The sequence below is a fragment of the Anneissia japonica genome, unplaced genomic scaffold (assembly GCF_011630105.1).
Source record: "Anneissia japonica isolate Jap-2015-1 unplaced genomic scaffold, ASM1163010v1 scaffold287754_len4335492_cov202, whole genome shotgun sequence".
Taxonomy (NCBI): domain Eukaryota; kingdom Metazoa; phylum Echinodermata; class Crinoidea; order Comatulida; family Comatulidae; genus Anneissia; species Anneissia japonica.
In genome coordinates this window covers 1,943,328-1,969,391 of record NW_022705543.1, presented here as the reverse complement: position 1 = coordinate 1,969,391, position 26,064 = coordinate 1,943,328, and the positions used below count along the sequence as shown (strand labels likewise).

Here is a 26,064-nt window from a genome sequence, read left to right as displayed (position 1 = left end):
GGCCGATCGAGATAATACTACCCTAGGTGATCCGGGGGCGTGCCCCCATGAAATTTATGTGTAGGAGAGTAGGGGTTTGTGACAACAAGATAAGCACTCTAGAAGAATCGTATAACACGTAATGAGACTGTTGGGTTGATTCAAACATCATATCTAAAATTTATTACATTACTGTCTGAAAATTTTCTGTACCTTTTTCATGGTAACTTGCAGTAGGCAAGTAGTGTAGTGTAGGCAGTGTCTGCTTGATATCAGTAACTAGAATTAAGAGGAATTTTAATCATAGTTATTAATCAAAAATACACTTTTCAAACTACACTCGGCTCTCATTTTTAGGTCATGTGGAACAGTGAATGTTTACCGGAAGACACTTTCTACATCTTACCAGGGTATAATGTGAAATTCCATCACGAAGACAACGGTGCTAGCTACTCAAATTACTCTGCGAGTACATACGGCCGCTGAAACACCTCGGCCGCAAGCCCGGACAATAATGTTCAAATTGCGGATTAAAGTGGTTCTCTCTCTGGATGACGACATGTATGATTGGTGCGCAGGCGTGCTGCAGTCATATAACCGACGAGCAACGTTTTCTACGAAAAATGTTCGAGATTATGTAAAATTTTATAGCTTGTATACATTGGTCAAAGAATTGTTCCAAATGATTCGATATAAGATCATAATCATCAGTCTATTTTTACGTTCTGAAAAAAATATGCCTATATTATGTGCCTGTAATATATGCAGTATACTGTTGTGTAGCTGCTGAGATTTTTCGTCCCCAATCTGAAAGCACACGACAACGGCCCACTTGGCTGGCATTGTTCATTGTTGTAGCTGAGTACAGGTAGGCCTCATAATTTTATGAGTGTTGGATATTAGGTAATATCGATTTAAAAAAAAATGTTTACGGCAGTTAAAATAGTGTGGGCAAAGAAATAAAAAAAAAAATGTTAAAATCCTAAGGTATTGTATTTTAATGAGATACAATCGAATAATTGAGTTTTTGCTGACTTATAACTAGGAAATTTAAAGGCCTATGAAAAAAATAAGAGTGTTATATTTAAGTGTCTGTTATTGAAGTCTGAGAAAACAAGTACTGTACTGTTAATGATATTAAAGATACACTGAAGTCATACAAAAATAATTCAATTTTGAAATGCTTGGTTATTTAAGCAAGTTATTATTAGCTTGCAATTGAAAATCCTTGTAAATTAATGGATGTAAAAGTTTCTGTATTATTTTTAATATACCATTAAATAGACCCTTAACAGTAGAAAACGTCTGTAAACTAGTGTGAAGCGATTTTATGGTAATTGGCTTTAATAATTAGCATAGTAAAAAAATCTTTTAATTTTGAAGAATGTTTAAAATATTTAATAGTTTTACTTTTATACAAAGAAATTCAAATTTCAAAATTGTATTAGTTAAAAAATACATGAACACGTAAGCCAATTCGTAGTTGAACTGCGCATGCACATATCTAATTTTAATAGACATGAACCATGTTGTGTGTATGCTTGTTTATGTCGATTGACGTTAATAAGGGCATGCGCAGTTCAAACTACGATTTGGCATATTAATTTAGAAAAACCGGTTTTCCATAAAATCGCCGACAACTTCGGTGGCGCTGATTGGCCGGTCGATCGGTATTGTTGTACACTTGTATAACGTCGGGGACAGCTACGATTGCAGCGAAAATACTGTAGAGACTTGGGATATTTTTAAATCACTGGGACTTCCGTATTATACTGAATGGACCTTCCGTTAAGCTTCGACCCTTGGATATTGTTGCATAAGGTCCCATAACCCGACAGCGTTAAAACCACTGATCCTTATTAGACCTATACAGTAATAGAGATCAGTAGTTAAAACATACGCAAACAGGTTTCTTGTGGGACACACGCGTATCCCTGCCCATGTTTCAATTGGTCAGTTGTTAAGTTTGACTGACACTCTGGAAAATTCCATTCTTAACGCGCTTAAACATATATAAATATTAAGACTATGTGAAAATAAGAATAAAGTACTGAAAAACCCTGACAAAGTCTGTATATTTTCTTCCATTTTAGTCACAAATAAAAAAAAAAACAAAAAAAAAAACCAAACCCCCAAATTCTATGATGACATTTCCTGCAGCTTTGCTGACATTCAGATGTTCTCGTAAGCTTTCCCCACAATATCAGCGTGACAAATGGAGTTGATAGCTTGATGGTCATGGGTTCAATTCCTGTCAGTGTTGTACGATTTTTCATCGCGACCAAAACAACTTCACTCCCTCAACATCATATTGCGATTTAGTTTGTGCAAAGCATCGTGTGTAAGTTTGTCTTGCGAACGAAAGGGATTGTCACCTACATTACAAGTATGACAGGGATATATTCACTACTGAATTCGAGACGGTCAGAAACGGTAAGCCAATGGAGTTGTTGGAAAAGAGATGTGACATTGTCAATCTTGCGGGCTTGAGAGATATGTTGGCAGCCCTGTTCTGAAGTGATTGTAGACGTCGGATATCTTTATTTTAAAGACACAGACAGGTCTCCCACTCAGTCCTTGCATCAACGTCCACACTGCACTAAGCTTAGAGACAAGAAGAAAACAACTATCCATTTATAATGTATAACTTTATCGGAAATTTATTTACACACAATACATTTCTGAGACTGGATATTTGTTTATTGTAAAATATAGACACGTCTTAGAAAATATAATGCTAGCGTCTTCATCCGTCGTAAATAATAATATAGGCCTTCACTGCCCCGGTTATTATACAATGCAATAAAACATCAAATAGCAATGAAATTAAGCTTGTCAGGGAAGCAGATATATGCCTCTGCTGGAATCCCATTGCCTGTCTTAATGTATATTGCAACTTTTTTTATATAAATTTGTGTTTATTTATTATCCATTTTAACGGGATATTTTTTGTTTATTTGCGTATACAGAATATTGTATTTTTCAATTTCATTATCAACTAACGGCGACTGATTCGCCTCTTCAAAAATAAAGGCAATGAACACTCTATTATCTAAGCCTCGCCTGTAGTTACTTTTTAATGCGGTAGTTATTAAAAATGATGTTTTGCATGATTTGAACCTACGACCTCAAACACCAATCTAGAATTCAACTCTATTTTAAATGGCTAATTCCTAATGCTATGTTTTATAAGATATGCGAATTCCCAATGGAACACGACTTCAATCTATAGCATGGCCCTTAACTATTAACAACTCAAACACATGTGAAACAAGAACAAATAAATATGGATTTCAGATCTCAGGAAAATACAATGCAGAACCCAACATAATGCGTTGTGACTTTTTTGGCCCCAAAAATGAGGAATACGAATAGCAAATTTAGTAATAAATACTTAAAATATATATAAATATTTTTATGGGTTGGGAGAGTTTACCAGTACCTTTCAAATTCACTAGCGGGCTAACGTATTAGGTACGTTAACGAAATTTGAAATATACTGGTAGAAAGGAATTTAGTAGTAAACCCAACCACAGAAGGATAAAAGGGTAGAGATCCAGTTCGGTAAAAGTGGGTCATTAAAGCCACAGGTTTTTGTACTTTCATAGCAAGTTAACGTCCCAGAAGCATTGCTTTATCTTTTCTTAATTAAATATTGTATAATAAATGGATATAAAAAAATAAAATAGGATAATGGAAATCTATAAAATTCATAAAATTAAATTTAGAGTCACTGAATGAATTTTTTAAATCCAGGTCAAATTACTGATATTGAATGGAGAATGTAACACATCACATTAACACAATTTAATATAAAAAATACTTTAATTACCTGTATTGTGTTTTCAAATTTTGACTTGGATTTGTAATTCGTATATTACATAATATACTGCATAATGCATTGATGCATAATAATAATAATAATAATAAAATAATTATTATTATTAATAATAAATAATAACAATAACAATAATAATAATAATAATAACAATAACAACAATAATAATAACAATAACAATAATAACAATAATAATAATAGTAATAATAATAATAATAATGTCTATATCATCAAATATTAACATTGTCCAATTTTCATAAAAACCCCCTATATAAAATATTTATTTAAATTTATTTATCCCTAAATTAGGTCATAATTACTATAAATTTCCTGTCAACTAATTTAGATTTTTATACCATTTACAAATTGATTAATTACCTTAGATTTACAGACATGTCTATATCACTACAATCCTATGTACAAGATTGAAAATTAGGAAAATTCCGCAACATTTGAAAAACGATAACGAATATGCCATCAAGAACTAGTTACGTCATAAATTTTCGAATTTTTGAGGCGATCCCATAAATAATGAATATAGTTTTGTTAGAAATTTTTGAAATACGGTTACGTCTTTAATTTTTGAAGTTTGCGAGGATTCCCATACTGTAAATGCTTGCAGTACATCACATGTTCTTGCTTTTGTTGAGAGAGTCTCAACGTTTCGATTGAGTTGCCTCAATTCAGTGGAGTTGAAAAGCTTGGTGGTTAAGATGCTTGCCTTCCAATCCCAGGGTCCTGGGTTCAATTCCTGCCAGTTGCAGGATTTTTTCTCATGACCAAAACAACTCCACTCCCTTTAGATTTAGTTTGTGTAAAGCATTGTGTGTGTATGTTTGTCTTGTGTAAGGGATTGTCACCTACAAGTAGGATAATGATATATTCGCTATTGACAATCCTTAGCACATGTATTGTGTGCCTAAATAAATAAATTTAAAAAAAAAAATCCTCATCAGGGGATGACAGCTACATCATCAATTTTAGAAATCTTGAGCTGATCCTCCATATATTTACAAACTCTACTAACTTTTATGACCGTAATCCTAATAATACAATGCATATTATTGGAACTGTAAAACTAACTCGCCACAAAAAAACTAGGGAAATCTAAAAAGTCCTTACCAATACCAAATTATCAGGGCAATGATATGATCGTCTGCAAATGTGCCTGTCGTTTGACGAGGATCAGAACAGAATGGACTATAACGCTATAAAAGCAATGTTAATTGATAGCGATGTTAAGGTCGCATAAACAAAAACATTAATGTACATAAACTTGTGCATTTGTGGGACAGGCTCTGTTCTTATTCGTAAGTTCTTAAGTTTAACTGATACCCTGAAGAGGGCGCCACCCCGTCCAGATACGATATGCGATAAATACTTATTAGTTATCGTTTTCGGAATGTTTCACTAAACCCTATTAGCCTATTTTAACAAAAATACCAATTAATATCAATTAATCAATATTGTATATATTCACAATTATACATTTGTGTCTTAGGCATACAATAATTAATAATCATTAATCAATAATGATGAATATTTTAATTAACTTAAGTACAAACATTGTTTGATCTCTGAAATAACTGTAATTTGAATACATACACCATATCTTAATTTATACAAAACTAAATATAATAAATAAAATATGAAATTATTAACAATGATTTTGAATGTAAAGTCGCTATTCATATAAAAAAACAATTCCTTAATTACATAATATTTCATTTCTACAAGAAACGCTTGGTAATGGTCACACAAAGGTATATGCATTAAGTGCATTAAATTACAAAAAGCAATTTTTACAAGTTGCTGTATTCATACATCTTTGCTTGCTCACATTTAAAAAGGCCAATTTCCACTGGATACGATAACAGGACACAGCATTTCGAGAACAAATTATAGTCCATATAAGTTTCTCCACTAAACGCCATACGTATGAATTTACATGACCTGGCGAAATCGTCCTATGCTTGTGATGATATACAACAACATGATGACACGCGAATACAATGATAGGCCATAAATCCCAATTGGAGGAGTTTGGTCTAAACATCTTTTTCTTGAATGAACTATATTCATTTTCTTCCAAAGTTTTTCCTGAAAACAATCCTTCTCAAAATGCACATAAAAATTACATATTCTTGTCATAATTTTATATACAAGGTATACCACATTGATACAATCCATATCACACGTGAAATACTGTAAGTTATATATAAATATTTGTGCAGAACACAATCACCTAAATAAATTTTTACATTGGTTCCTGAAACATTGATTTAAACAGCGAGATATGCCAATTACACTATAAAGAAAAAAAACTATTGTTATGTCATATATTATACATTTAGACTACTTATTTCATTTCATACATATACATATATATGTTAAATCATACATGATATATAACAAATATATATATTCACACTATACAAGCAAATTACTAAAAAAAAGAATCTATGAAAGCGATTCTTGCAATTATCCAAAAGTATGTGCTTATGTCATCAAAAACTGTGTCATCAAAAAGCTATGAATACAGAGGGAATTGATGTAAAAAATTAACATCTTCTTATGACAATTACCATCATATGGAATGCTGGGATGGATCAAGAAGGTCATGGCACATTGAGTCCTGCTCAGTTTTTATCGTTAACAATTTTAAATTTCATTTATATTCGATTCTGAAACCGACCAACTTTGACAAACTGACATGACAAAGTTGAGAGAAACAAATTAAGACACATTCTACAGGCACAAATCTTCAGAATTTTCCTTGATAAGTACAGAAAAAAACAGAGATTTTATATGAAATATCAAATAAAGTGCACTTTTCTTCTTAAAAGTTGTTTTACTGGCTTGGTCTTGAAATCTACCATCTTGCTCTACTGCCCTCTATAGACAAGAATCCAAATCACAAGTTCCTGTGGAGTGAAAATATGCTCAAATATTAACCAAAGTTCAACTAAATCATTTTTGATGATTTATGCCCACAACACTAGAGGAAAACAAAAAATAAACTTAATTATAAACAGTAGCCTTCAGATCTAAAAGACATTTTTTCACAATCCACTACAAAAATTAATGGAATGAGCTTTTTTATACCCGGCTGTTTAGCAAACCCTCTGATTGCCAATAATGGTGATTTCGATCCAAAATATAATTTTATTTTTTGCCAGTTAGCACACCGTCCACCATGAAAAATGGAAATTTCAGAAAAAAAAACCAATTTATTTCTTTTTGCCCTCCACTCCTCTGAAATCTCCAAAAATAAATGACATTTTTAAAACACTTTACAGTATAACTTAAATTTTCATTCACATTTGATTCGTTTTGAAATATTTTTTGAAGTACTGAAATTGGAAATATTTTTGTACAGTAATTTTGATTTCTTTTGACATTTTCATTGTTTTTGATGTGAACTCTTGAGTATGGAAAATGGAGAATAAAAGGCAAAAATTCTTAAGTTGCAGTCCCAGTCAAATATAAATACCAAGTATGACATTATAATAATAAAAAAAACTTACATTGCGAGACCATCTTTCATGGCCAAACCCTTTCCCTTATCCGACGAGTCATCTTTATTTTTCCTGAAAACCGAAAATACGTTCTTTTTCCCGCTTAGAGTTTTACTGAGCTTGCGACCTTTTTTTGATTTAGTTTCAGGTGTCGTTGGTGTGGTAACTTTTTCTTTTGAGGAGTTTAAACTCTCGTTTGATTTCTCCGGGCTGAACACATCGTTATACTCCACAGCATCGGCCCGGGTCATTGAAGCCCTGTTTCTTTTCTCCTCTTTTTGCTCTTCTTCAACTGTGCCATTGGATACTTGTCCATTTTTAACAGGTTGAGATGGAGCTGTCACATCTGCTGGTGAATCCTCAGTTGTGTCAGCCTCATCTTCGCTACCAGACACTGGTACATACACTGCTGTAAATTTTCCATTGATCAAATCTCCCTCCTCAATTACAGAACCAGTCGTTTCCTCCGTAACCGATGGCATGCTACTGGAAGGTTCGGATACGACACCCCGATTTGTAGCCAACACATCCCAACGCTGTTGCAGACTAGGATTATTAAATGCATTGTCATTACTTTCCGGTTTAACATTCGCGGAATCGAGAGATGCAGTGAGCGGTAATTTATTTCGTTTGTCAAAAATTTCTCGGTCTCCTTCACTCTTATTACGACATGTTTTGAAATCAGCTTTCGCTTGAAGCGATGTTGGTGGCACAACTGTACGATTAGGAATAAATGACTCCGGTTCACTTGTATCCGAGTAATCATCCTCTTCATAGGATATTGGGAATATGTTTCCGCTACCACCATGTGTCGCTAAGGGGCTGGACTGGGATGAAAAACTGTCATTTGGCCCCAGGCTTGAAGAATCATCAAAGTTTGCATTCTGTGTTATAACGACAGTAGGGAGAGGATCCGACTCCAAGAACTGATCCGGTGTCTTAGGATCCGAGCTGTCTGGAATCACGGTTGGAACATTCGTAACAGATTCATAAATCTCATCAGCATCTTTGGTACATACGTCTTTATACATTTCCTACGAGTAAAACAAGTAAACAATAATGTAAAACTGTACAACCTAACTCTTGAAACTTTGTTGTCAACATATACTGGATCTTCATGCAACTTGATCATTCCCCTAATTTTGTTGTTCTATAGATATAATCAGTAATGCTACAAAGATTGGATTGGATTTGGATTAGATTTTTTAGGTGTGATACACACCAAAGATAAACAACTAAAGTCTTAAGACTTATTTCCAGTGTGGCCCTTCTGATGGTGAATTCGACAACACACCGGCAGACAATCCCCTACTTTTTTCTAAAGATTGTACTGCATTCTTCAACATGCACATGAGCCAACGGCTTAAATGTCTCATCTGAAGGACAGTGCACTTTTTGCAAACTTGCATTTCAGTCCTCCAGCTGACACATAAGGAGAGCAGTGATGGGATCAAAGAGATCTCCACGGCTCAGCGCACACACAGATTCTCATACCTTTGCCTTCTGAATACTGTCTAACCACAGTTTAGTCTGTTGGCCGGACTGCACTACAAAGGCTGACACTGCACAACCATACTCATCTTCACAAACAACTGCAAAACCACCTGAAATGAGAAAGGTTGTAAACTATAGTGCATTTGATATTAAAAACAAAACATCACTGAAAGAAAAAAAATAGGAAAATTTTTTAATTTTGCGATTCAGAATTTGATGGTGTTATATTGAAAATGTATGTTGTATTTGCATTGAGGGGTTCAGTTCAGCGGAGGAGGCCATATAAGAAAACTTGTTTTAAAGATCCTACCAACCTTGAGAACACGGACCAATCAAAGTGCTTTTACTTACTTTGATCTTTGAGAATCATAGTCTGTAAACGATCAACTCTCATTGGCTGTTTGATGACCCTCATTTTGTCGTTACTACCTTTCTTCAGCAATTTCTTTGTAACAAGGAGCATATCAGTAAAAAGTAGACCTGTAGCATCCATCTGCATCAGAAAGAAAAAAGATCAAGTTATTATCCAATTAGAAGAGCGATATAATTGTGAAAACATTTTAATCAATTACAACAATTGGTGCATAATGTACCTTCTTTCCTTCCTGGTCTTTGAGTTTCATTGGTCCTTCCAATATCAACCATCTAACTTGGTTCGGCATTGCATTAGGCATGGCTGACTTTAGGTCCAAGACTTTGGGTGCCAAAAGCTGTAGGGATGAAAATTTTAAAAGTTTAGTATATATTGAGGAGAAATGTGAATTAAATCATGCTTTTAAATGCTACATTTTGAAGAAGAATACAGCAATTTTTAAATTAATTAATTATAAAAAAATAATAGTATTGGCCATGATTATTTGTATATATATCCCTGACTTTCGATCTACTTTTCTTTGGGCTACTTTTTTTTCTTGTTTTTCCTTCTTCATTGTGTATATTACTGTTAAGTACAACTAAGTAAAAAAATGGTAAGTATAAAAAATATAAAAGTCTTTTTTGCCTACCTGGGTTAATTCTTCAGTATTGCAAGAGTCCACTACATCATACGACTCAATTCTCAGAGCGACCTTTTCCAGGCGTTCTAATTCGTGGTCCTTGCGGACCTCATGGTTAACACATTTGATAAATGAGCCTACTTCATTTTCCTGTAGGAATGAGATCAATATAATTTTTAGAACTCTCCACTAGGTTTACGTAAAGCCGGACACACGCTGCAATTTGTTACTTTCTTTCAGTTACCAGCAATGACAAAGGCTTTGTAATTCAGTGAAAAGTACTTACCCTCTGTTTTACAATGTCCTGAACATCTTGGTCTTCATCTTTCTTGCCTACTGCCCCAAGCAACAGCGGGTACTTAGTTAACCTTTGCATGGGAGACACAAGTAATTCTGCCAGGGACCGCCTCTCACTTTTTGCATGCTGTTCACACCACTTCAAAAAAAAAAGAAGAAAGAATGACAGAGTGAGAAATAAAAGTTACTTGATAGTATAAAAATACAACATGGTTTGAAGTGAAGTACTGAATTCTACTTACCAAAATGATTGGAACTACATCCCGAAGCAATGCAGAGGAATGTAGTCCCAAATATTTAACGAGTGAAGTAGAATTCACTGCTTTACCGAAGTAAAACCATTTTGTATATGTTTTACTATACCTCATAAACATTAAACAGCAAACACGTCTAGCCATTGAGGGTAAAATTGTGCAGTTTGCATACGTACACTGTGCGGTTCACGTAGGCCAGGGTGCGGTAATCGATTTTTTGTGGTACATTTTTGTTAGCATATACATAAATTTGGCACACGCAGCTAATTAGAAACTACCACACCCCAACCGGGTGGAACTGACCAAAGGGATGTTGTTATTACCTAATTAATATTTATGAAGATTAGCAACTCTTAATATGGCACTAATTGTAAAATGATGGACTACCACTACAAAAAAAACCACTGTATTTGATAAGATAGTAATACAGGTAAGTAGAAACTACCGCACCCCAACTAGGTGTAATTGACCAAAGGGATGTTGTTTTAATATTAATATTCATGAAGTATAGCAACTATTAATACGGAACTAAATATGAAATAATAGACTACTACCACAAAGACAAAGACAATATATTTGATAATATAGTAATAAGGTACCACTGTAGGGCTGTATATTTTGTACCATTTTGAAAAAATGGTAAAAGTATGACATTTTTTGCAGTATACAGAAAGAAAAAAATAAACAAACAAATAACTGAATTATTGTACTCACATCTATAAACAATTTAAAGGCCTCGTTTTCCTTTTGCTTTTCTCTGTGGTACTGGATGCACTTCTCTTCTTCTCGACAGAATTTGTTATAAGGGTTAAAACGTTCTGGGAACTACGGCAAGGGATTTGAAAATATAGAATTAAATTATCTTAATTATAACAAACAATAATAATAATGACCATTTACAAATTCCACTTCATTCACCTGTTGAAGCTAGCTAGAGCTTGAAAAAAAAAAACTATATAAATAACATGTTAGTCAAAAACTATGCTGTGTTTACTTGTTTTATTAAAACTATATTTAATTATCTACAATGCTTTATGGGTAATAATCTTGAAATTTGAAAAAAAAATGGACAAATAAAAAAATCAATAAATTAAACAAATAAACACAGGTTTCCCTCCAATTAAAGACCAATTTTGGGACCTGTGTTTTTATAGTCTTTACCAGCTATTATAAAGATAAAATATAACTGTACTTTCAGAGACACAGAAAAGCGGTCTTTAATAGGAGGGATAACTGTATACATAGTAAATGAATGAATAAATAAAAGTCTCTCTTACTGTTTCAAAGGCTGTGGCAATGTCCGATGCTGATAAAAGACCCTTAGATGATCTGGCCTTGGCAAGTACATCATGAAGGCACTCTTTATAGAATTTCACATGCAAGTCTTGAATGTCTCTAATATTGCTAAATAACTTCTCTGAGTCAATCTAAAAAAAAAAAAAAAATGAGAAAGAAATATGAGATTTAATTAGGAAGCACCAATATGTTTACAAGAGAATGAAAAGAGAATGAGTGATTGTAAAACTTTTTATGAAAGTGTAGCTGTAATCTCCCTCTGAACTGAGATGTAGAAAATGGTAAATTGAGGTTAATTAAAATTTTTCTGAGTTTTGGTGAGTTGAGTTTGTGAGGTATGATGAGTAAGTATTTTCAACTCTTTGTGAGGTTTGGATGGTTGTTGCATAGTTTCTACTCTTTGTGAAGTCTATTGGGTTAATTTAGTCTTTCTGATCGTCCTTTTCAAGCTTTGGTGAGTTATGCATTTTTTAGCGTGTCAAGTTTCTTTGGTTGAGTTTTTAAAGTCTTTGTGATGTTTTGTGAGTTAAGTTGTTTTACTTTCTTTTTGTATGCTAGGTTTGGTGAGCTACAGCTGTATTTTACTCTTTGTGAGTTAAGCTTTTTTACTCTTAGTGAGGTTTTGTGAGATACAACTTTTTTTGAGGTTCAATGAGTTGAGTGAGATATGGTGATTTAAGCTGTTTTCACTTCTTGTGAGTTTTGGTGAGTTGGGTATTTCTAACTCTCTGTGAAGTTGAGTTGTTTTTGTTATTTATGAGGTAAGGTGTGTTGAGCATTTTAAAATATCTCTTTACTTTTTGTGAGTAGAGTGTTTTGAAATCTTTGGTAGGTTTGGTTTGTTGAGTTGTTCTTACTGTTTGTGAGATTTAGTGAGTAAAACATCTGTGAAGTATGGTGGGTTGAGTTGTGTGAATATTTGTAAGTTCAGTTGTATAACTTCTTATGATCAGGTTTGGTAAGTTGAGTTGTTTTACTTTTTAGTAAGGTTTGGTGAACTGAGTTGTTTCACTTTTCTAGGGGGTTGATGAGCAGAGTTGTTTTGACATTTCCAAGAGTAAAATGACTTAGTTATTTCTGATATTTAGCTATTTTATCATTAGACAAATGTTAGGATTTTCCAAGATTTTATAAGGTAATAACTTATGTCACAGACAATTTGTAAAATCTTACCTCACACAGTATTACATGTTGTTGCACGTTTAGAAGAACTGATAGAAAAAGCTGAAAATAGAGAAACACATTTTCAAAAATCAGCAAATTCAAACTCTTAATCCAATGAAAATCTAATCTATTAATTCTCTATATAATTTGATTTTTTCTTTGCAACTGTCATTGTCCCATTACATACAACAATTTAGAAACTTTTTCTCACTCAGTAACATGTCTCCAAAAAACACAGATGTGGTCGTCATTAATATTTTTTTTATATATAGTTAAATAATAGTTCTATTGATCAAGTTTGTTATAATCACGTTATATTTTCATTGTGGATTTTTTGGGCTCAGTACGGACTCTAAACGTATGCATTTTCTTTTAGTTTTAAGGTGTATGCGGATTTTATAAGTCCGCAATGACGATATAACGTGTTTATACTTACATCCACAATAATGTTTAGTTTTTTTAGATATGACACCTCTGTACATAAAATTTCCCAAATTGCTTCTTGTTGATCTCTCTGTTGTTTGGTCAGCAATGTTGGGTCCCCACTATATATATTTTTCCAACTTTCTTCCTGGGATGAATAGAAAAAAAAGTATGAAAGAAATAAGAAAATCTAATAAATGTAAAACACATTATGACAAAAATCACTAGTATTCATTACCACAAAAATTTGATTTAATAATTAAATTTAACTCAAGAAAGAGAATAATAAAAAAAAAACCAAAAAAAAAAAAAACCCAGAATATTGAAGGATAAATTTTTCAAACAATGCAGATATTTATAGGTTTGTGAAATCTAAATATATTCTTTGCAGTGAATTTTATGCAAGTCATATATATTGAAAATGTTAGTTAGTAGTTGTTGTTTTTGCTGCAGTTGTTGAATTTCATCCTGATTGTGTTGTACTTGTTGCAAATGATGTACTAATCCATTATGAATTTCTTGCATGTGAATCTTTCCCATTTTTCTTGTTCTTACAAGTTCTAAAAAGCCATCTAATTCATCCTCTTTCCTGTCAAAGGATAATAATGCGGGAAAATCAGGAAGTCCTTCTTCCATGTACAGTTGCAGCTTGTCTTCTAACTCCATGAGACGGATGTCCTTAATTTCCTGAAAATTCAAGTCAAAATCTTTAGTAACTTAAGTAGTTGCACTGATTGTTTGATAGACTTTAATTATTTCACAAAACTAAAATATTGTTTTCTACGTTTAATTTTAAGTACTGTAGTTTCAAATTACACCATATCAACTAGAGTCAAAGTATACAGGTTCTTAGAATCAATATAAGAAAACATAGTGTTCTTTAACACTCTTACAACTACATATTTGTAATTATCTACTTGTCACACAACAGTGAAAATGTATAAAACAAATACAAATGCTTCATTTATAAAAATAAATATTAAAAATTTATTTAAAAACATTTAAAATAATTTTCATTTATATTAATGCAGAGTCATCTTAGTAATTACAATTAATTGACAGAAAACCAAGTTGAAAAAATAATTGATATCTGAAAATATCATCATAATAGTGTAGTTCAAAGAGAAATACTTACAATATATAAAATATAGTTGTAAATTCCATCATTAACTTTAACTTTCTTAATAAGGAATTAGTAGAATATAGTATAGGTACTTCTAAAGTCTGTATAACCACATGCAAACTTATCCAAGTCTTATTAAATCCATGTTAGATTTATATTTTGTTATATGTGAATCTAAATTACTACTCCAGTAAATAAAAAATATAAAGTTTAGTCCTGTGCTATTATGTAACTTGCTTCATTGGAATTGGCAAATACTCTCAAAATTCTTTAACAAGATATATTGTTCATGTTTGTATCTTTAAAGCTTTAATATTTAACAAATTCAATGTTTATATATAGTGGTTCTTCTATATATAAACAATTTCAATTAACCACACCTTTTTTGGACAAAAGTTTTAAGGGTGTTTAGTTCAGCTGCAAAAGTTGGGGAAAATATTTCTTTTAGCAATGTGGACAACCCCTACTGTACCTGATATATAAGACTTATTTGCCAGTTTCTGACAAAGCATCATGTCACATTTAATCCAAAGTATTAGTTTTGTATTAATGTTACACCTATAATCATATTAATATCATGATTATATTCCCCACCCCTTCCCTCACTGAATAATTTGTGGAGTGAAGGTGCAATAAAAAGAAAAAAAACAGAAGGTTTTTCATGCAGAATGGAAAGTGCAACAATAAACTTGAAACAATCAATGAATTTTAAAAATATACAAATGATATAAAATACAATCATAAAAGGACAATGTCAAAATCTCAGATTTCTACTGAAGATGGAAGGGGTTATATTCAAACACCTGGATGTGTAAATGATCTTGCTTTTTCTGAAGAAAATGGAATTGCAAGTTAATTTATTAACAAAGATATCTGAATAAACAAAAAGTGGTGCCTGGATAGATAATAAGAGACCCTGGAAATAAGAAAGGTTCCTGGAAATGAAAGTGTAGTTTCAAAACAAACACTTTTGCAATAAGGAAAAGATGCAGAGTAGAAATATTGTTCCTAATTGTTTGAAGTTCTTCCTCAAACAGAATTATTAGCAACATTTTTTCAATGTTTAAAAAAAAAAAATAAAAAAAAAATACCAACAACTTAGTGTACATATACTGTACCACATGAAGTAATATAATAAAATAATCATTCTCCTAATATTTTAGTTTATTTATATTTTACTTTATATATTTGTGCTTTAGAGCAAATCATTTATCCCACAACCATTGCAAAATAACGGACCAAAAGAATAGATGGCAAGCTTTCCATTTTGATGTATCTACGAATGCATCTAGTAATAAAAGGCTTGTGCACAAGGCAAACAACAAGCAATCATAGCCGCAGGAAGTAAGGATATTGGCAGTGTTACTGCCCTCAATAACACACGGATCAAGCACATTCTAAGCGCCGTAATTTCATAAGTGTGATATCCTTTTACTTCAAAACACTGGGGGCGCAACAAATTCTTCCCACGGCTATGCAGGCTAGTAGGCTAGATGATTTTTTTTTTTAATGGCAAGGAGAATTCCATGATGGTGCGGGTTAAAAATGTAGGCCTACTTTGCACTTTTTACATTTAGTTTGGTACAAACCTTTGGGGACGTAGCGTTGAAATTCAGGAGGGGGAGAGAAACTCTCCTGGCTCCTGGGGAGTTGCTTTCTGGGACTGGAAGTGAAGCAACAGCGATGGTGGACATACCAAGGTGAGTGAAGATATTTTTTTGATGGTATTGCTTTTGCTGAAAAAATGAAGACAGATACTTGCAATGCATGCTCAGAATACAGACAAACTTTAAATAAATTTTTTTTTTTAACATACATTTTTTTTACGTACATATGGAAATAAAAATATTAATTATTATAATATCTATTTTTTTTATAAAACTGTTTTTTTAAACCATCTTAATCATATATTATTGATCTGAATTGAAGCTTAATAAATAAAATTGGTACCATATGAAAAAATAAAATAAATTCTAATTAATTGTTGTAAAGGAATATTCCATCCTAATCACAACACATTAATATCAAAATCCTTATTATGATTGTTATTATCATCATATAATTACTGTTTTTATATAATTGAACTTGCATTTCCTGGAAGATAATATTTATTTGTGAACCAACCAAGAAATAACCATCATGAGAGATGAGCTTTAATTACAAAAATTTTCAAATAACTTGAGTATAAAATTTCATTGAAATCTAAACAGTTAGGTAGAATGTACAGATCAGATTTTTAGCAATCAAACAATCATCGGGAATAAATTAGATTTATATGACCAATATCATATAAAATATAATTAATAAAATTAATTTTAAAAATATTACAGTTATCATTATAATCATCTTTAAAAAGATCTGTTTGATTATTTTATATTAATTAATGTTAATGAAAAAATATTATTTATCATTATTATAATCATCTTTAAAAATATTTGCTTGATTATTTTAGAATGTAATTAATAATCAAAAATTATTAAAGTTATTATTATAATCATCTTTATATCCTTATATTATTATCATTATATATACATAATTTGGAAATAGGTCAAATTATTTACATAGTATATTCACATAGTAAATTTATTTTTATTATCATTTTTGTATATATTATCATGAATTTTATTTATTAATAAAAAGATAATTATTATCATACTATTAGTATTATCACCAATATAATTATTATAATCATTAAATCAAGTTTGTCTGTTTTTCTGAATTGCAACTAAAGAAAAAAGTAAAAAAGATCATCTGAAAGAAAAACATAGACATAAGCAAAATACTTTTTAAACAAGAAAAGAACATAAAAATACTTATAGTGAAAGCACATGGTAACGATAACACAAGTACTGTATTCTTACAGAGATAAACAAAAGTATAATTTAAAAAAAAACATAAATAATGATACTATAGAGGGCGATATAATCATCTCATATGAATCCATAACTCAAGAGTGTAACATAATTTTATAACATAACTTTCTCATTCACATTCGACAGCAAATTCACCACATACAACATATACATAATGTAAGCGGTGCTCTTTAAACTACAGCAAGTAGTTAGTTAATCAAAATCGAGGACACTGTGATTGGAAGACGAGAAAAAAAACAAAACAACCTAGATTCACTTCCGCTTTAATCGGTTTATCAGGGCGCATGGCATAATCACGGCAGTATAACGACTCTAGAGATCTCTTTGTATTTTATTGACAACTAATGAACAACATGCAATGACATAACATAACCGGTGAAATGGAGTTGTCAAAAATAAATACAAACATAAAACATTCTGTTAGATTCTCCAAATATGAAATTGTTGACACACAAAGAATTCAGTACTGTAGTAACTTAATTATGTAACCTTTAAATTGAATCAAAAAATGTAATTTAAATAAAAAATGTAGATCTGCCTCAAATGAATCATACCCGAAAATAAGAGACTGTATAAAAAGAAACCATTAAATATTATATTATTAATAATTAATACTATTTCTAAAATACTGTACAGTTAATAACATGTTATTGTAACTTATATATATGTATAACATGCACTTAGGTATACTATCACGTTAGTATTATCAGTGGTGTATCTACGGGTATTGAAATAGAGGGGGGATGGTAAAATACGAGGGGTCGATGATAAAGTGAAGGGGAACTATTTAGCAAAATCATGTGTTATAAGGTGACTTTTAACAACTTCAGCGTAATTTATTTGCTTTAAAAATTTTGAGGCGGGGAGTGGGTGGGAATCGGGGTTGAAGTGTTTTTCCCCTCAGCCCCACGCCTAAGGACCCTTAAATACGCCACTGAGTATTATTAGAGTGAATGCACTTCAAATCATTTAGCTTAAAGCACTTCAATTCAAGTCACATTTCTTGGTGGATAGGACTGTGTTAAATAAAGCCTTAGAGATTCAACATTGCAAGATGAGTTACCTGATTGAATAACTCATAAATATTTATTACCGTATCTATCTACATCATTGTAAACACAAGTGTACCAATAGCTGATGTGAATATAATATTCATTTGTCATTTGATAATTAATAAATGAATTTTAAGGTCTATTACAAAATCATCATATATATACATAACTTTCGCAAATTATTTAAAATCTCTGGTTTGAGACCTGGTAAAATTATTACTATTTTTTTAAAGTTTTGGTCAAAATCCTGTTCTTTTCGATTAATTTATTGCATTATTCAACTTTTTTTTTGTATTTTTTTCACTAGTTAATCTCTATGTAAATATATCTCTTCCAAGATCCTGTTTTGTTGGTTTCAATACTTAAGATGCCAACATAATACTGTATAAGTACTGATCTAAAGTCACAAATTCAATGAATATGAACTAATAAGTTATAGAAATACATGTATTATAAATAACTATATTTCTATAAACTTTTAAATAAGTTATAAATAAGCAGTGTTGTGTAAAAATAAACCATGACATACGAGAATTCTATCCACTAATTTGCATACTCGGTTACACTTGTGTTTTTCCTATGGCTTACAAGATCTCATTAAGTACATAGCACTTATTCATTTTATTCACAAACAAAAAATAAAACTGATCATGTTCATATATAAATCATGAACACCTATATAGCAATTATATATAAATACTATTTAGCAAATATAAAAATGGGCTCGTGCATTAATGAGATGATTTTTGCATAATAAAAAGCTTTTTTTTAGCATGAGGAATTACGATAAGCGTCAATATATCAACGTGGATAATAAGATACTACGAAGACATCTTGTAATCAAGCAAGTTCGCAAATGTTTTAAATCCAGATGAACTCTTTTTTGTAGTCCACTTTCCTTGAAGTCCATTAATAAAAGAACTTAAATTCAAATATCTTACTGAACCAGTACATAATATTTTCTTACAAGAATAATTTTTCTATAGAATCATTTTCTCAAATCTCGCTTTTATATGAGATTCTTCATGTTTTCTTTAGCATTTCCTTTGAATTATCTTGTGAATTTTGTTGCTACGAAGCTTGATGCCTATAGTATAAACTATAAATTTGCGTATTTCTTCATTCAATTTGCTGGTGAATTAATGAGGCATTTACAACGACTGCATGAGATCGGTAGTAAGCAGATACTCTACCCGAGTAATTTTAAAATAATGTAATGAAATATACGGTACAAAAACTAAAATGACTCCTAATAAATTGTGACTAAGTGACTGGTTTAGATTTGTTAAGAAATTAATCTTTTAAAAAATAAAAAGGAAAGCAAGAAATGATAAAAAGAGAAGAAATCCAAAAGTGGTGAAATGTCTTACTGCTGGTGGGGTAATTCCAAGATGGCCGAATATATCTTTTCTGAATTTATACTCTTGACCAAGATCAAGAGACTGGATACAGAAGAGAGAAAAACAATTTATGAAAAAATGTATTGAATGTAATAATAATAATTGAAAAATAATTGTAATTATTACAATAATAAACAGTCATTTTAACAAATATAGTAATATTATAATTATAACAATATTAATAAATATTTAAAAAGACAATTGAAATATGATAATTTTGATAATAAAATTTGATTACTTTTAAGAGATTTTATAAATAATTTGTAAGTTAATTAGTAATTTACATTAGTTATATTTTAAATAAATAAAAAGAAATAAATTTCATACTTCAATTTAATAATATATATATGCCATGGAACCAAGGAAAGGAATATGAATTTTAAACAATGTACCCAAACTTAATTTTTATGAACAATAAACAGTCTGTACTAGCATGGTGTGGGAAAAAATTAGGTAGGGAAAGCCAGCAAGAGGGGAATTTGAAGGTTGAATGGGGAGAAGGGATGGCAAATATTAAGATGCAAAACCCAGCACCAATGCATACAACACACACTAACAGTTTACTGCTTTGGTTGACTTCATTTAATTTATCTTATCCCTCGAAAAAGTCCCAGAGGAACAAACTTTCTCTCTACAACTCTGGAAAAAAGTTCTTTCAAAACCACTGGGAAATTATACAATCCTTTCAAACTCAACAAGAAACCTTATCCACCCTCTATATAGTAAGCCTACCAAGGAACTCTATCTCTCTCTAAACTCTGGGAAGGCTTTCCCCACTCTGGAAAACTTTACATACTGTAACTCTCTCAACAAGTCTGGAAAAACTTATTGCCGGTTATTCAATAACACGTCTGGGGAAGGGGAGAGAAATCTGTGCCCTTTCGCTCAGCAGCTTCAAAGAAATGCAACACCTTTATCAATACCATTTAGGAGTATTACAACTCTCCCTCAACAGTAGGCCTACTGGTGAATCTCTGAACATGGCTCTGGAATCTACAGTATACAACCTCTCTCAACAGTATATATATTGGAAAGCTTTAAATCCTCTCTCAAGAACTTCGAGAAGCCTATCATCCCTCTCAAATATACTGGAGAACTTCAACACATCACTCAACAGTTCTAGAGAAATTTATCGCTGTAGTAGCAGTTGTGAGTTTATTTTAATTTTGCCCAATTTATTGAATGTTTTGATACAATATGCTTTTTTTTAATGATTTTTTGTTAATAGGTATTATTATCATCAACATCATCATCATCATTATTATAATTATCACTATCATCTCATACATCTTTTCCACCCGCCAAAAACAAACAAAAACAAAACACTTGCAACAAAAAACAAACTCTTAACAGTTGCAATGTTACTGACAGAATTCTTACAGGATTCGAGCCAAACGTTTAATGACAGCAAGCACTGCACACAACAAACACATGCATTGTCATTCGTGTTAAAAACAAAAACAAAAAAATTAAACATACGACAAAACATAAAGAATACAATATTTCAATGAAATGATTGGTGTGGTATGAGTGATCAATAATCAATAATAATCAATACTAACGTCAATCAATGTTGATCTCATATAAACTTCAAATTAAAACAAACTTAAATAAAAATATAATCAAAGTAAAAAAAAACATAAAAAGTACTTAATTTTCTTAAAAACCAACTGAGAGAAAGTAGACTTAAATGTGAATAAATAAATTATACAAAAATTTAAAATGTCTGGTAAACTTTTCTTACCATTACTTCCAGATTTTGTAGAATTTTTTTTCTTTCATATTAACTAATATATTTAAAATTATTTTTTCACATCAGATATAAATTCCAAATATAAATCAATCAATCATAATCAACTCAAAACATATCGACAAATCAACAAACACCACACACAGAAGCCAAGCCACAAAATACATGCACTGCAGCGACATATAAATACACACTGAAAATGTTTAGGCCCACAGGAAAGAATTTTTTTCCTCCACAACAAACAATCCCCAAGATGGCAAAAAGGGCAGAAACATTTTTTATTTCTGAGAAGTTTTGGCTTTAGCCATTTGGATTATATTAGATTGTTAAAAGAAGCTTTTGAAAACATTGTTTTAAAAGAAAGAGCAAAGAAGTTTGAATCCTTACAGGGTGTGGCGCTATGCCAAGATGGCCGAAGATATCCTTTCTGTAGGTCTGACCAAACTCGGAATCTGACTACATAGAGAAGAATAATTAGTGAGAACAGAACGATTGAGATATAAAGTAATACAAAGACAAACAAATATAATCCAGGCCTGTTAAGCTACCTGTTTAACACACATCTCACAATGGGGAAGAGGTGGGTTTAGGCCTGGTATGTTTTCCAGACGATAACACATCTCTTCCCCCAATGTCATGAGGCTTGTAGGCATATATACTATAATAAGTTACGCTATCCCATTCATAATTCTTTAGTATTCTTTGTAGCCCAGAAAAAAACAACACAGAATTGGCATGACAAGAACTTGACATTATTCATAACAAATGTATTTTTTTTAAAATTTGTCTATTTGTTTGTTTACACAGTGCCTTTGCAGGTACGCAGCACTTCTGTCCCTGGTCATTGGGTCTACAATGCAACCCCACCATGAAGCTACTCATGTATATTCCTGTGTGGAAAGAAGCAATGTATATAAAGTGCGTTGCTCAAGGACACAAGCTAAATGCATAGCGCAGCATTGAATCCCCCTACCTAAATGTTGGAAACCAAACAGTTCCTACTGCGCCAAACCACTTCTCCAAATATATCTGTTATGAATACTGATTGTGTTGCAAGATTCATCTTACTGAAAAACATGAGACAGCAAATGATGCAACCTGAATATTGCAGGTTGGAAAACCTTTTTTCAGGGGCCAACAAATTCCTAGGCTACCAAGAATAATCAAAGGAACTATGAATTTTGAAATGGTTGGTAACCTGACCTGTCAAATATATAAATTGAAAAAACAACAGTTAAATAGATTGAGGAGTGGATAATTTTTCAGCAAAATTCTTTTATCATAAACAGCTTGAGCATTTATTTGAAATTGATACGAGTGCTATAAAACTGTTTATAAACTAAAATCTTATTTATCAAAAGTGATTAAAAAAAAAAAACTGTTGTATTTCAATTTTATCATTTGTACAGGTCGAAGGTTATATTATAGTTAGTGTTCACAACTCCATAATATTGATTACACTATTCTTTTTCCCTGAAATCTAAAAAAGAAATTGATGATTATGCAATTGATGGAACCTTTAACATATCAAAAGATATTAGCATAAAAATACAACATTTATTACAATGATACATACAGTAAGAAAGACAAAGATTGATTCAATTAGATTAGATCACCCAAGGTAAATGTATATAAAAGTCAGTGTTTCCATAGCAACAAATTATCATTAATTATCCGATAGAATTCCTGTAGAAATGAGCCCAAGAGGCTCTGATCAACTTTATATAACAGATAGTTTCAAGTGCAATCATGTTTTATAGACTAGGTGCAATGTAATTTAACAATATTTTGCAACATGTCTAGGCAGGGGGTTGGCTTAATTCTTTCTGTCGCAACAAAAGAAACTATACAATTTCTTTCATGTCTTGGTGAATATTCCTTAAGACCAACGAATGTAAAAACAAACAAAAAAATCATGGCTCTTTTTGCAACATAATATCGTCCTAAAATTGATTGCAGACACAATTCATTTTTTATTAGACTGAGCGTGTCGTAGCACAGCTTGTCTTAAGGAAAATTGCAATGAGTGGGGCCAGATTTAAATCCCAATGTACCGATTTCTAGCTGTATTTATTCCATATGAATTTGTTCAAATGAATGTGGGGTTAATAATTTGAAGTGTGACATTATTACAGTCTATATGGTATCTGCACAAATATTGGTTTTATTAGATTATTGTTTTTATCAGATAAATTCATTGGCTACAGAAACACTCATATCAAAATGTTCTTTAACAAGTTCACACCAAAATTCACAGATGTATTAGTCAATCACATGTTGAAAATTTCAGGATTTTTCATTTTAACTTGCATTTGAACAGGCCAATTGAATATGATGTGAACTTGAGAAAAAGCATTTTTAAAAGCATAGCATACACTGTTAATAATAAGTACAGCATAAAAATATATTTAAAATAAAGCAGAAATCTTGATTTATGGTGAGCTTACCTGTACATGAAAAACAACCCAACGATTACACTTAAAACTAGAGTAATTATCAGAAATGACTAAACCAAGACTCATTAATCAACCAATCAAAAATAAATATTGATAATTATACCAAACATGTTAGTGAAGAAAGCGGACATAGATTTAAACTGATTGGAATATGGAAGTGACTATTGCACATATAGTAGATAACACATTTGAAGAAATATTTATCTGTATCATGAAATGTGAATCCTGTGAGGTGTAAAGATATGTGTGTGATATGTGTGTGCATCTTGCACAGATATGCACATACATAATTGTAAAGATGCACGTGTGTACATATAAATCGAGAAGATGCGTGTGTGCACACACGCGTGTGAATTCTGCTAAGTTCTGCTCTTTGGATATTGTGGCTAAGATCCCACAGAAAGGCGGTAAGCATACGCACACACATGCGTTTGTAAACAACACATGCGTGTTTGTAGGACGCACATATTCATGGACCTGTTTTGATTGGTAAGTTGTAAGCTTGATTGACACTCTAGAAATGTCCATTGAGAAGTTGTGTGTGTGTGGGTGTGTGTGTGTGTGTATTGGAAAAATGTGCGTGTGCATAATTGAGAAAATAGTGTCTGCGTACAACCTATGTGTACGAGCACACTTGAGACAATGTGTGTTCGCACACTTGAGAAAATGTGTGTCAGCACACTTGAGACAATGTGTGCGTACACACTTGAGACAATGGGTGCATGCACACTTGAGACAATGTGTGTGAGCACATTTAGACAATGGGTGCGTGTACAATTGAGACAATGTGTGCGTGGACACTTGACACATTGTGTGTACACACAATTTTACAAGAAAGGCCCACAATTTGTGAAGTTGTGTAAAATGAGTAAACACACAAATATGTAATGAAGTGTAGAGAACAAGTTTATATGCCACTGATTATCACGCTCACATTTCATTTGGGTCTGACAGCTCATGAGTAGTTTAATCGAAAGTTAACCGAAGATTAATTAGAAGGTCTTATGTTTGAATCCCAATGGAGGACAATTTGTTTTCTATTTATCAGACTTCAAACTAGCATCACTACCTTTCACCCTGTTTCAATATCAATTAAACTCATCATCGTTAAAGCTCATCACCATTATCATTATCATACTCATAAAAAAAAAAGCAACTCTCTGTGTTCTTGAAACTTTACATCAAGAAAATTAAAATAAAATTAAGGTCATTACAAATTTTTTAACGACCCATTAGACTTATTTTATTTTATGCAATAAAAGTTATTTTTATAAAAAATTATCTATATAATCAAGGTGATATGAATAAAAAAATAACTTTTTAATATTCTTCATCACAATTTATCATAATAATGACTTTTTTTTTTGCGAGCAAATGAAGTCTTATACCTGTAACAAATTGAATGATTATCTTTTATCACAGAAAAAAAATTCACTGACATATCGTTGTATAAATATTGTTCTTTCCTTACCAATAATGAAGAAAATTGGCAAACAAAGCAAAAAGAAATAAACTCTACGTCAGTAATGTTGCATGCTCCGGGAAATCACAATACTAGAATAAATTCATCGATAATATCGGTCACATGTTACTTATTGTCCAATCAGAAGGGATCAATATATCATAATTTTAGTTTTGCATGTCTTATTGATAAAAGAAACGTATTCTATCTGAAATTTGGTAAAACTTGCAGTTAAATTGGTCTGCTAAGAAAAAAAAATGTCCACAGACAATTGGTTAAATTTGGATTTCTCCACATTTAAAATGATGACAGTAATAAAAGTTTCATAATCATATTTAAGTACTAATTCTCAACTATGTTTCATTAACACTCTAACCGCCAGCGGTTTAAAAAAATAGTATCAGCCACCGCCCAACATTTTAGCAAATGTTAACACTTTTACGAAGCTCGTTGAGAGTGCGTATGTGATCAGATTGACATGAAGTGAATATTACAAGAACTACAAACATTTTGGCTTTACAATAGTACCAAACACTTTATTCTACTCAAAATCTGTGACCCATAACAGTAAAATGAACATGACTCACTTCTGGAGATTTACGCAATTTAGCACAAAGAAGCTGTAATAATCGGGATTTCGTGAAAGTAAATCAATACCGCTTAATGTAAACAAACCAATAGTGAAATAAT

The 26,064-nt window shown here is 31.6% G+C and overlaps 1 protein-coding gene across 1 annotated transcript in view; it reads right to left on the bottom strand.

Annotated features, from left to right (window-relative positions):
• Positions 1 to 4,646: 4,646 nt before the first annotated feature.
• Positions 4,647 to 26,064, bottom strand: part of LOC117105848 (pleckstrin homology domain-containing family G member 5-like) — an 85,806-nt gene continuing 64,388 nt past the window's right edge. The window contains exons 9-23 of the mRNA XM_033247159.1: positions 21,844 to 21,912; positions 19,677 to 19,748; positions 15,971 to 16,117; positions 13,814 to 13,945; positions 13,272 to 13,406; positions 12,845 to 12,895; positions 11,653 to 11,802; positions 11,090 to 11,200; positions 10,111 to 10,260; positions 9,834 to 9,974; positions 9,423 to 9,539; positions 9,181 to 9,322; positions 8,830 to 8,939; positions 7,345 to 8,369; positions 4,647 to 6,741 (exon numbers count right to left, since the gene is read on the bottom strand). Coding sequence (XP_033103050.1) covers positions 6,732 to 6,741; positions 7,345 to 8,369; positions 8,830 to 8,939; positions 9,181 to 9,322; positions 9,423 to 9,539; positions 9,834 to 9,974; positions 10,111 to 10,260; positions 11,090 to 11,200; positions 11,653 to 11,802; positions 12,845 to 12,895; positions 13,272 to 13,406; positions 13,814 to 13,945; positions 15,971 to 16,117; positions 19,677 to 19,748; positions 21,844 to 21,912 — 2,562 coding nt within the window. The 3' untranslated portion in view covers positions 4,647 to 6,731. The remainder of the gene's footprint in view (positions 6,742 to 7,344; positions 8,370 to 8,829; positions 8,940 to 9,180; positions 9,323 to 9,422; positions 9,540 to 9,833; positions 9,975 to 10,110; positions 10,261 to 11,089; positions 11,201 to 11,652; positions 11,803 to 12,844; positions 12,896 to 13,271; positions 13,407 to 13,813; positions 13,946 to 15,970; positions 16,118 to 19,676; positions 19,749 to 21,843; positions 21,913 to 26,064) is intronic.